Source organism: Phacochoerus africanus, chromosome 6 (genome assembly GCF_016906955.1).
Source record: "Phacochoerus africanus isolate WHEZ1 chromosome 6, ROS_Pafr_v1, whole genome shotgun sequence".
Lineage (NCBI taxonomy): Eukaryota > Metazoa > Chordata > Mammalia > Artiodactyla > Suidae > Phacochoerus > Phacochoerus africanus.
Genome location: NC_062549.1, coordinates 125,390,817 through 125,403,368, shown reverse-complemented (window position 1 = coordinate 125,403,368; position 12,552 = coordinate 125,390,817). Strand labels below are relative to the sequence as shown.

The following is a 12,552-nucleotide window of genomic DNA, read 5'->3' as shown; positions in this document are numbered from 1 at the left end:
TGGGATTCCTCAAAAAATTAAAAATAAAATTACATATGATCTGACAGTTCCGTTTCTGTACTTCGGGGAATATATCCATAAGAATTGAAAGCAAGGAGTTCCTGTCGTGGCTCAGCGGAAACGAATCTGAGTAGCATCCATGAGGATACCGGTTTTGATCCCTGGCCTCGCTCAGTGCTCAGTGGGTTAAGCATTCGGTATTGCCATGAGCTGTGGTGTAGGTTGCAGATGCGGCTCGGATCCCGCATCGCTGTGGCTGTGGTGTAGGCCGGCAGCTACAGCTCTGATTTCGACTCCTAGCCTGGGAAGCTCCATATGCCTCCAAGGGTTCGGCCTTAGAAGGACAAAAAAAAATTGAAAGCAAGATCTTGAAGAGATGCTTATACACTTAGGATTTTAGAGCAGCAGTGTTCACAATAGGCAAGAGGCAGGAGTTACTCAAGTGCCCGTCAGTGAATGGATGGATAAACAAAATGTGTATACATATACCGGAATATAGTGAAGGAAGTTCTTATATGTGGATGTAAGGAGTGGATGAACCTGGAGGACCTTCTGGCTGAGATGGATAAGCCAGTCACACAGAGACAACTGTATGAGCCTGCTTCTCTGAGACCCATAGAACAGTCACATTCCTAGAAACAGAAAATGGAATGCTGATTGCCAGGGGCTGCAGAGAGGGGAGAATGGGGAGCTGTTTCATAGGTATAGAGTTTCAGCTTTGCGAGATGAAAAAGTTCTGGAGGTTAGTTCCTCAAAAATATGAATATACTTAACACTGAACTGTACACTTAAAAATTATTAAAATGGTAAATTTTATGCTGTATGTATTTTGCCACATTTTTAAAGAAGGGATCCACAAGTGGTTACTATGCAACAGGAGTTGAGAGCTAACACTGATTTAATGCAAAAAAGAAAAAGAAAAAGGATATACTGGCTCATTGTTAATACTGGTCTCTAAAAATGAACAGTTTAACAATCATACTTGTCATTTTGCTGATAGACTAGGTAGAACCTTTGCTCTTTTATCCTTAAGGTAATAATGCTGTCTAGAAATGTTAGATCCCATCTTTCTAAAATACTTGTGAAGCTTTAAACTTTTATTTAGGTGTAGTAATATGCAAAGAGTAGCATTTTATTTTTTTAATAATTAGCTTTTAAAATAAATTACTTTGGAGTTCCCGTTGTGGCGCAGCGGAAACAAATCCGACTAGGAACCATGAGGTTTCGGTTTGATCCCTGGCCTCTCTGGGTTAAGGATCCGTTGTTGCCCCGTTGTTGCTGTGGCTGTGGTGTAGGCCGGCGGCTACAGCTCCAATTAGACCCCTCGCCTGGGAACCTCCATGTGCCATGGGTGCGGCCCTAAAAAGACAAAATAGTAATAATAATAAATTAATTAATTAAACTAAATACTTTATTTAAATTAGCCAGAAAAATCCCTTTGCCTTTCTCCTTTCATTGATTAATGATTGTAGAATAACTATATACTCATATTATCTTTAACATTCCCTGTTACTTTTTTTTTAACCAGGAATTTATAGCCTTTCCTGCTAAGACCTCAATTTGTGTTTAAGAAAGGCAGAAAGAAGTTACTGTAAAAGATTGGAACAACAGATCATCTGAAACAAAGGCATACATAATGAAACAGCTTTTAGTACTTATATAGAAAAAGGTTTGTATTTGTTTACAGATGGATTATCATTTGGCCTTTTTTTTTTTTTTTGCTGTCTTAATCATAATATACTTTAAAATATGAAATCCACTTTTTTTTTTTTTTAATGACCGCACCCTCAGCATATGGAAGTTCCCTAGCCAGGGATCAAATCCAACCTGCAGCTGTGACCTGTGCCACCGCTGCAGCAACAGCAGAAATGCTGGATCCTTAACCCCGCTGTACCACATAGGAACTCCTATGAAATCTACTCTTGAAGAAAACTTCAATTCCTATAAAAACCATTTTAAAGGTGCCTTGAAAGTAACTTAGTTTTTATGTTTTTTGCTTTTTTTGGTTTGTTCTTTAGGACATGTTCTTATAGACATTAGAATAAAAGAATTTGAAGCAGTTGAGGATGTCTCTGCCAAGTCGACAGACAGCTATTGTTAACCCTCCACCGCCAGAATACATCAATTCGAAGAAAAATGGGCGACTGACAAATCAGCTACAATATCTACAAAAAATTGTCCTGAAGGCTTTATGGAAACATAGTTTCTCCTGGCCTTTTCAGCAGCCTGTGGATGCTGTCAAACTAAAGTTGCCTGTAAGTATGTCTTATGTAACCCTGTGAATTTCCTCTGCAAGAAATATTATGAAATATATATTTAATAAACAGTTTTTTCGGTGGCACTAAAGAATATCTCAGTATTTTTTTTCCTAGGCTAAAAGCCTCATTTTTCTGAGCATTGAAATTCTCGTTTTAGCTGTTTGTTATAGTATAGATTTTCTTGTGTATAGTATATGTTCCTTGACTTTTTTCTTTTTTTTTTTGCGGCCATACCTTAGGCATATGGAAGGAAGTTCCCTGGCCAGGGATTGAATCTAAGCTGCAATTAGGACCTACACTGCACTTGCAGCAAGCCGGATCCTTTATCCCACTCACTGTGCCAGGCTAGGGGTCGATCTGTGCCTCTGCAGCCACCCCAGCTGCTGCAGTCAGATTTTCTTCTCCCCACCCCCGCCCCACTTTTTAGGGTTGCACCCATGGCACATGGAAGTTCCCAGGCTAGAGGTTGGGATCTGAGCCGCACCTGTGACCTACACCACAGCTCATGGCAACACCAGATCCTTAACCCACTGAGCAAGGCCAGGGATTGAACCTTCGTCCTCCTGGATACTAGTCAGATTCATTTCCACTGAGCCACAATGGGAACTCCCTCCTCCTTTTTTTTTTTTTTTTTTTGTTATTAAAGTGTAGCTCGTTTACAGTGTTTGCAGCTGGACTCTTGGCCCCTGCAGCACAGCAGGAACTCCTCCCTTTACTTTTTGATGCATGTTTGTCAAGATTGTCTCTCCAAGAAGTCACTGTTGACATTTCCTGACAGACTAAGATGCTTCACGTGGAGTTCAACTTTAGGTCTTTATGCTAGGAATTTTTAGTTAGCTGATGAAAGATTGGTTAAATAATTTCTAATATAACTAGTAAACTGTGGAGCTGGAATTATACTCTGATCTGTCAGACTCCATAAATTATATAGTTTTTTTTTTCTTCACGCCCTTTGTTATTTTCCAGGATGATTCTACTCTTATATTCTTGTCTTTACCATTCTTTATTTATTGGTGTTCTCTCTCTCTCTCTCAAGAAAAATACCAAAATACCATGGCAGTCAGCTTTGTTTCTCATTGCTAAAGGTTTTGGTTTCCATATTATGGCTTTCTAAAGGCAATCAGTTGCTCTCTCTGGTTATAGGTATATGGCTTCTTAAAATTCTTTGTGTACCAATTGTTGTAGTAAATTCACTCTTACTACTAACATTTAAAATTTCTTCTTATACCATAGGATTATTATACCATTATAAAAAACCCAATGGATTTAAACACAATTAAGAAGCGCTTGGAACACAAATATTATGCGAAGGCTTCAGAATGTGTAGAAGACTTCAATACAATGTTCTCCAATTGTTATTTATACAACAAGGTGTGTAATTCTTCTGTTATACTTGCTCATTCTTTGCTCTTACTTATAGGAGATGCGTTTAACAAAGTGTGCTCATTTCAGATTTCAAATCTTGATTTGTGTTGCATTACATATTTTTAAAGATAATATTTTTTACTTAATTTTCTAATTTTTATATATGAATATTTGTTCATGTTGCCATATTTTTTGCTATGTTTTCGTCTGAATAGTTATCATGGCTTATTATGTTTTAAAAAACAAAATGCCAATGATAGCTGCTTTATGTGAGTACTTTTTTTTTTTGTCTTTTTTGCCTTTTCTAGGGCTGCTCCCACAGCATATGGAGGTTCCCAGGCTAGGGGTCTAATTGGAGCTGTAGCCGCCGGCCTATGCTGCAGCCATAGCAACTTGGGATCCGAGCCTTGTCTTCAACCTACACCACAGCTCACAGCAACGCTGGATCCTTAACCCACCGAGCAAGGCCAGGGATTGAACCTGCAACCTCATGGTTCTTACTCATGTTCATTAACCACTGGGCCACGACAGGAACTCCTAAATTTTCACTATAAAATGTTCTCTACTACATATCTGCTACTTTATTTATAAGATGAATGATAAATCTTATTATACACTCATCTTGGTTAAATTTTTATATCTGACTCTCTGACCATAACCTAAGAAGCCAAACAGATGACATACTTCTAAACTTTATACAAGTTAATTTAAAGACCAGATACATTCTTTTATACCCCAGTGGTAGTAATTGTACTATGTTAATACTTTAGCTTGTATGGTAACATATGCGAAATTAATCTTCACTTTTGTCTTCATCTGTCAAATTGAATTTGTGTAGTAGTGTTCCTCCATGTAGATTCCTGTGTCCCTAAGTACTGTATCCTTTTCTAGGTGTTGTGTGATATTTAAAAATTTTATAGCTTATATCCACTTATTCAAAATCACTAGTGACACTGAAATGTAATAGAAACCTTGGTTTGGTTCCCAAGGTTACCATCGGTGCCACCTTATGTATGAGATTATTAGGAGTTTCCGTCATGGCGCAGTGGTTAACGAATCTGACTAGGAACCATGAGGTTGCGGGTTCGATCCCTGCCCTTGCTCAGTGGGTTAATGATCCGGCGTTGCCGTGATCTGTGGTGTAGGTCGCAGCCGAGGCTCGGATCCTGTGTTGCTGTGGCTCTGGCGTAGGCTGGCAGCTACAGCTCCGATTAGACCCCTAGCCTGGGAACCTCCATATGCCACAGGTGCGGCCCAATAAATGGCAAAATAAATAAATAAATAAGACTATTAGCCAACATAACATTTTTAAAAATCAGAACTTGCAGGGAGCCGAGAAGATACAAGGAGCCAAGGAAGGGAGCTTGCCTGAACGGTACAAAAAAAAGGGGCCTGTCTGAACAGTGCAAGCTGAATGTGGGCTTCTGGTCAGGATAGAAGCCTGTCTGTATAGCTTGCACTGTTCAGGCAGGCCCCTTTTTCTGATTAGGAGCCTGCCCTCAGTTTTGTACTGTTCAGGCAAGCTCCCTTCCTTGGCTCCTTGTATCTTCTCGGCTCCCCTCAAGAACTAGTGGTAATCTGGGAGTACCATTGGCAAATTCATTTTAATTTAACAATTCCAGAGGGTCCTCTTACATTTAATTTTTCAAAGTTCAGTAATTTCGCTGAACTACTTAACTTAGAAAAGTGTCTGCCTTAGTTTTTTGCTTTGTAGTTTAGTTTTTTCTCGGTAGTCAGGTAATGCAAAATGAAGACTTCTAAGCAGAGTTAAGACTTAAAAATTTAGCCCTATAGTGTCACTTTATTGCTTAGTTAATTGAAGATTGGATCACATCAAGTCAAACCATGAGGTACTTTGCTTTAACCTATTTGTAAGGTAGAAATTCTAATTTCTAATGTATTTTTGTATTAGTAGGATTAGTTCGATTAAAACCCTCTAGTGTTCAGAAAGGCATCATAAGTCCTTTTTAGAAATTAAAGGGGTAGGATATTAGAATTTTAAATGTGAGCAGCTGTACTAGTTTCTAAATTTAATTTAGAAGCAATAACTATTATTTAGGAAATACTATGTAAGCATACTAGGGCACTGCCTTCTCTAAGACAGCCTGAATCACAGAAATTTGAAACATGACCATATGCAAATTTATGTTACATTTTATATATTTTGTAGCCTGGAGATGACATTGTTCTTATGGCACAAGCTCTGGAAAAGCTGTTCAGGCAGAAATTATCTCAGATGCCGCAAGAAGAGCAAGTTGTGGGTGGTAAGGAAAGAGTAAAGAAAGGTAAGCGAGGAAAGGTTTGTGTTCTCTTTCTGCTCTCTTCTGGGTCTACATGTGTGCGTGTCTGAGGAAGCATAATGGCTAGAGCTAAATAGTAAATCCCTGAAAGGAGAGAGACATCCAGAAGTCCTTCTGCATCCTGTTCTTTTGATGTAAAATGTCCATTTAAACAGGTGGCTAAAACCGAGCCTTGAGCATGAGGATGGCTGTCATACAAGATTAGGGAAAATTGTGTAGATTATGGCCTTGAGCCGGGTTTTCCATAGCACAGTGCCATTGACATAGTGAGCATCCAGTAGCTCAGTGCTGCTATTGCTATTGTAGCGGTTGTATCTGTGCTACACTAATAAAGGGCCAAAGTTGCCAGCTGTCTGTACCAGAAGATCCCAGAGCTAAGAATGAAATGTTACTGTTGAATCTGAAGATTCTCTTTTTCTAGCTCCTATCTCAAAAATTTAGGGGGAAAAACCACTTACTTTACAGCTAATAATCATAGTTTGAATATTGAGTTGTAAAATTAATCTTAATTATTCAAATGGGTTTATAGTAGGGGTTATCCAAGATTGTCATAGGTCAAATGTTGGTTTATCTTTGGGTCACTGCAGCCATAAACTTTAGTAAAGTTCTTTAATCATTCCACGTTCGTTTTCTCATCTGTAATATCTGGAAAATAGCGTCCATGGTTGTGAATGTGAAGTATGTGATAAGTGGCTAGGACACAGGAGACTTGCACCACTTCAAGAGATGATGGAGGTGGTTTTTATTGATCACACGATGTACTTTTTTCCTGACAGTAAATCTTTAAGATGGATCATAGCTTGCTTTTTTTTTTTTTTTTTTGGTCTTTTTCCCTTCTCTAGGGCCGCTCCCGTGGCATATGGAGATTCCCAGGCTGGGGTCTAATCGGAGCTGTAGCCGCTGGCCTACGCCACAGCCACAACAGGATCCTTCTCTCTTCTGTTGTTTTGGGTCATTGTCTTCATTTATGACCTGCATCTTGCTGTGCCCACGGCATGCAACAATTCCTGGGGCAAGGATCAAACCTGTGGCACAGCAGTGACAATGCCAGATCCCTAACCCCTAGGCCACCAGGGTTCTTACCTTCTTAAGGACTGTATTCCTTTGATTAGCCCCTTTGTTTCATTCATCACTAATCTTTCCTTCTCCATCAGGTTAGTCTTATGACTCTATAAACATACTCGAGCATCTCATCTTTAAACACTGATCTTCCCCAGATTATTCCTAGGGAAAGAAGATGGTACAGACAACAGTTGTTCAAGCCAGAATACTAGAAAATTGTCCTGGGTTCTTTGCTTGCTTTCTCTCTCACACATTCTGTTCATTAATAAGTCATTTGGAGTCAGCCCCCAAATTGTCTTGGAACCATACCAGTCTAGGCAACTATCTTTTTACTTCCTGTGATTCTGATTATCCTGCCCCATCTATTCTCTACATGACAGCAAAAGTGATCTGTTCAAAAATAAACTAGGATGTGTCATTCACCTGCTTAAAACCTCTCTTTGGCTTCCCATGGTAGAGTAAAGTCTAACTTCCTTTGCAATTCTCCATTCTCATCCTGAGCTGCTTTCCTCTCACCCAACTGAAGTCCCCCCTGCTGATGGTCTTGGGGTGCATTTTTACTGCTCCCTAGCCTCTGACTGCCCACCGCTTTTCTAGTAACATCTTACTTATTTGGACTCAGGAGCTAAAAAGATGTGTAGAATGAGGAATACTTACACTGACTTAATTTTACCTATTTCTCCGACTAGAACAGAAAGCTGTGAGGGGAACAGGACTGTGTTTTGGTCTCCACTGTATCTCTTGAGCCTGAGACAGTACTTGGAACCTAAGAGGACTCAATCAATATCTACTGCATGCCTGTTACACGTCAGGCTACCGTTTCAGGTGCCAGGGCACAAGGAATAAATAAGAGAGCCTCAGTCTCTATCCATCCCTCTATCTCTGTAGAACTTCCTTGGCTGTCTTCTTCTTCTTCTTTTTTTTTTTTTTTCTCGTCTTTTTGCCTTTGCTAGGGCTGCTCCTGCAGCAGCATATGGAGGTTCCCAGGCTAGGGGTCCAATTGGAGCTACAGCCGCCAGCCTACACCAGAGCCACAGCAATGGGGTATCTGAGCCACGTCTGCAACCTATACCATAGCTCACAGCAACACTGGATCTTTAACCCACTGAGCAAGGGCAGGGATCGAACCCACAACCCCTTGGTTCCTAGTCGGACTCGTTAACCACTGAGCCATGACAGGAACTCCTTGGCTGTCTTCTCCTAGTAGGTCTCTGCCTTAATCTAGTCAGCATCCTATTTATATCCTTCCTAGCACTTAGCATCACTTGTAATCAATTTGATTATTTATTTTTGTTTCTTAAATCTAGGCAATATGCTTACAGGGATAGAGACTGAGGCTCTCTTATTCATTCACTGTGCCCTGGCACCTGAAACGGTAGCCTGACGTGTAACAGGCATGCAGTAGATATTGATTGAGTCCTCTTAGGTTCCAAGTACTGTCTCAGGCTCAAGAGATACAGTGGAGACCAAAACACAGTCCTGTTCCCCTCACAGCTTTCTGTTCTAGTCGGAGAAATAGGTAAAATTAAGTCAGTGTAAGTATTCCTCATTCTACACATCTTTTTAGCTCCTGAGTTCAAAGAGAGTTAGTTGGGGATATCAAAGGATATGAGGTTATCTGCATGTATTTGATTCCTAAGTTTTAGCTCATGGTGAGAATTTGGAGACTGAGGAATATCAGCTCTACCTTAAAACACACTCAAATCTGTTTGGTTCCTGAGTTTGTTTAGCAAGAATTTGGAGAGTTGTATGTTAAATATGATAAAGATGTGGGGAAAAAAAATTAGAGAACGAGAGAGTGGTGGGGTAGAGAGAGAAGGTTGTTTTATAACAGGGTGGCTTGAGAAGGTGACTTTTGAGTAAAGGCCTGAAGGGCGTGTTGGACTGAGCCATGAGGATATCTTCTGCCAGGCAGAGCAAATGGTCTGCTTGTGCCTCCCCAACCTGAAGACAGCAGGCCAGTGGTCTGGAGTGACATAAGTGAGGGCGAGGGTGGTTGGAAGGCGGGCACAGGTGGGGCAAAAGTAGAGAGGTCATATGTCCTCACAAGCCTTTGTGGGGATTTGGGCTTTTACTTGGAGAGAAGATTAGAAGCCACTGGGCAATGAGCAGAAGTGTCACGTTCTTATTTGAATTTTAAAAGATCATGTTTATTGTGGTTTTTGAGAATAGACTATAGAATATAAAAAGCAGAAGAAAGGAAGGCCTCTTAGGATGCTATTGTGGGTTATTATCATCAGTAATAGTAGTTGGATTCTAGGTAAGAGGATAGAGCGAAAATATTTGCTGACGGATTGGATATTGGGTGTGAGAGTAGAGTTGAAGATGTGACTCCAAGATTTTTTTGGCCTGAGCAGTTAGAGAAGAGTGAAGGTGCCCTGATGGAAGGATGGGCTTTTGAAATACAGCCATCCCTCAGAATCCCCGAGGGGCTGGTTCCAGGACCCCACCATGGATACCAAAATCTTTGGGTGCTCCAGTTCTTTATATAAAGTGGCATAGTGCAGTGGTCCTCTGTAACTGTGTACTGCATCTGAGGTGGTTGCATCCTCAGATACGGAACCTGTGGATACCGAGTGCTGAATGTAATAGGTTTCAGGGCAATGTGATCCAGCTGCCTCCAGTCCTAGCACTCTGGGAACAAACAGGGCAAAAGAACATGCACACATATTCCTTTGGGAAAGTCACCCTGAAGGCTACATTGACAAGAAAATCATGTTCACATCTGTTGTTCAGTGTCAGCCAGCGATGGGCCATCTGAAGCAGTTGTCTTAGGGGGAGTTCTTCTGTGGTGCAGTGGGTTAAGAATCTGGCGTTGTCACTGCCATGGTTTGGATTGCTGCCTGGGAACTTCCACATGAGGCGGTGTGGCCAAAGAACCCCCAAAGACAAAAAACACCACTCATGAAACAATTGTCCTAGGATATTTATGAAGAGCATACTGTTGTCTCCAGGGTGTCCAGAACTTTTGCTTGAGTTTACAGCTACCTGAAACTAAAGTCACAGAGCTGTTGATCTGAGGTTAAGCCAGGCACCTTTTTGACTAGTGAATAAGCCTACCATTAATAACAGGTTTAGAGTCTCCAGTATTATATCTAAATTAGTCTAACACTGTTAGCACTGGGAGGATTTTAGAGAGGAATGGAAGCGTACTGTGTTTATATTTGAAAAAGCTGAACTAAATGTTTTGTTTTTTTCCATCTTTTTGCCTTTTCTAGGGCTGCTCCCACAGCATATGGAGGTTCCCAGGCTAGGGGTCTAATCAGAGCTGTAGCTGCCAAGCCTATGCCAGAGCCACAGCAACGCGGGATCTGAGCCGTGTCTGTGACCTACACCACAGCTCACGGCAACACCGGATCCTTAACCCACTGAGCAAGGGCAGGGATCGAACGCGCAACCTCATGGTTCCTAGTCAGATTTGCTAACCACTGAGCCACAACGGGAACTCCAGAAAAAGCTGAACTAAATGTATTAAAGTAGAATACTAAGAAAAATAGTATTAGTTCTATGTTTTACTCAAATATTGACCCTCATTCACACTTTACTAGGTGCTCAACAGAATGTAGCGATTTCTTCTGTTAAAGGAAAGCAATCCCCCAAAGCACTGGAAACATTACTTAAGCAGCAAGTGATTCCTGCCGTATGTCCTGAAACAACTCTCTCTCCTTCAAACGTGGTACAAGGTGCTTCGCTCAACTCTACCTCACAGACAGTGGCCCAGGTAAGTTTCCTATAGCTTTAAACTATTTCAGTGTAAGGTTGTTGTGATGTCTCTTTCTTTCTAAAAATTTATATGAAAATTGGTCCTCAGCAGACAGCAGTCATTGTCTTTGTGAACAGTGACCTGGGATGTGAACCAAATTTTAGAGATTTCTAAAGGACAGATTTCAACTGTCTTGGTATGTTTGTAGTATTAATATCCAGCTTGTTTGTGTGTGTGTGTGTGTGTGTGAGATGCAGCTTTTAATGGCTCACAACTTGATGAGTTGATAATTTTCTTTGTAAAATTGGTTATCCTAGTTGATTTCAAATGTTCAGAAATAGCCCCCCCATCTTTCATTGGTCTCAGAGGTTTGCACAAGACAATTCTTTGCGGTGTGGGAAGGAAATATTTGAACTATTAAATAAAGTTAACTTTGATATTTACAAATAAGACTTGTTGCTCAATATTGGTTCTCTTTTTAAACTGATAAGGGTGGTGCTCAAAGTTTGAAAACTCTTGCTCTGAATGTCACCTTAATTACTGTTTTTTGTTGCTAATTTGTTTCATTTGAGGTTACAAAGGGTGTGAAGAGGAAAGCAGATACAACAACGCCTACGACCTCTGTAGTTAAAGCAAGTGGTGAATCCTCCCCAAAGCTTTTTACGGAAAAAAAATTAGGGAAAATGCCGCCTATGAAAGAAAATGCACTAAAGACTGTTTTGCCAGATTCTCAGCAGCAGTGTAAAACCGGAAAGAATGTTAAAGTAACGGAACAATTAAGGCACTGTAGTGAGATTCTTAAAGAAATGCTTGCAAAGAAACACTTGTCATATGCATGGCCCTTTTACAATCCTGTCGATGCCAGTGCTTTGGGACTACATAACTACTATGATATTGTGAAAAACCCAATGGATCTTGGAACCATCAAGGTAAATGTTGCCTTGTGAAAAGAAAGTTAAAATTCAGAAAAAGATAACAAAATTAAAATCACCAGTAGTCATACCACCTGAAGTAAATCATGTGTACATTTAAAAATGTATCTTTCTGGAGTTTTTGTTGTGCCCCAGTGGCTTAAAAATCCAACTTGTATCCTTGAGGATATGGGTTCGATCTCTGGCCTCGCTCAGTGGGTTAAGGATCCCATGTTGCCATGAGCTGTGGTGTAGGTTGCAGACTTGACTTGGATCCCAGGTTGCTGTGGCTCTGGCGTAGACTGGCAGCTGCAGCTCTGATTAGACCCCTAGCCTGGAAACTTCCATATGCCTTGGGTGTAGCCATAAAAAGCAAAGTAAAAAAGATAAAAAATAAAAAATGTGTATTTTTACGTTCAGTTCAAACACATTCATGACTCTACCACAATGTTTGGATTACAGTAGGTAATAAAACTCTGTATCCTGAATTTTCTCTTTGTGGATATTTTCTTATATATTCAAAAATACTTCTAACTTGCATGATTATAATACAAAAAGGTCTTTTGGTAAGGCATTTATGTGCTTTCCAATCCTCCCTGCATCTTTTGGTCTTCTGCTGGATTGGTAAATTTTTGTCATTGCTGATTTGTAAGCTTTAAATTATTGGAAAATTTAATTATGTATATTTACTTTACAGAAAACTACTAAAAGAATAGCATTTACAAAATAATTTATCTTATTCTTCCTTCTGAATGACTGCTCATTGAACTCTCTATATTCTTTACTTATTTATTTTTGGCCACATCCATGGCATGTGGAAGTTCCCGGGCCAAGGATCAAACCCACGCCACAGCAGTGACAGCGCCAGATCCTTAACCCACTAGGCCACTAGGGGATTCCTCTATGATTTATTGTTGTCTAGAAGAAGTTTGGTTCTTCTTTTAAACACAGTG

The 12,552-nt window shown here is 40.3% G+C and overlaps 1 protein-coding gene across 1 annotated transcript in view; it reads left to right on the top strand.

The window, feature by feature from the left end:
* The first annotated feature begins 2,066 nt into the window (after window positions 1-2,066).
* Window positions 2,067-12,552, top strand: part of BRDT (bromodomain testis associated) — a 45,502-nt gene continuing 35,016 nt past the window's right edge. The window contains 5 exon segments of the mRNA XM_047783092.1: window positions 2,067-2,255; window positions 3,492-3,629; window positions 5,794-5,908; window positions 10,534-10,706; window positions 11,261-11,617. Of these exon segments, the coding sequence (XP_047639048.1) occupies window positions 2,067-2,255; window positions 3,492-3,629; window positions 5,794-5,908; window positions 10,534-10,706; window positions 11,261-11,617 (972 nt within the window).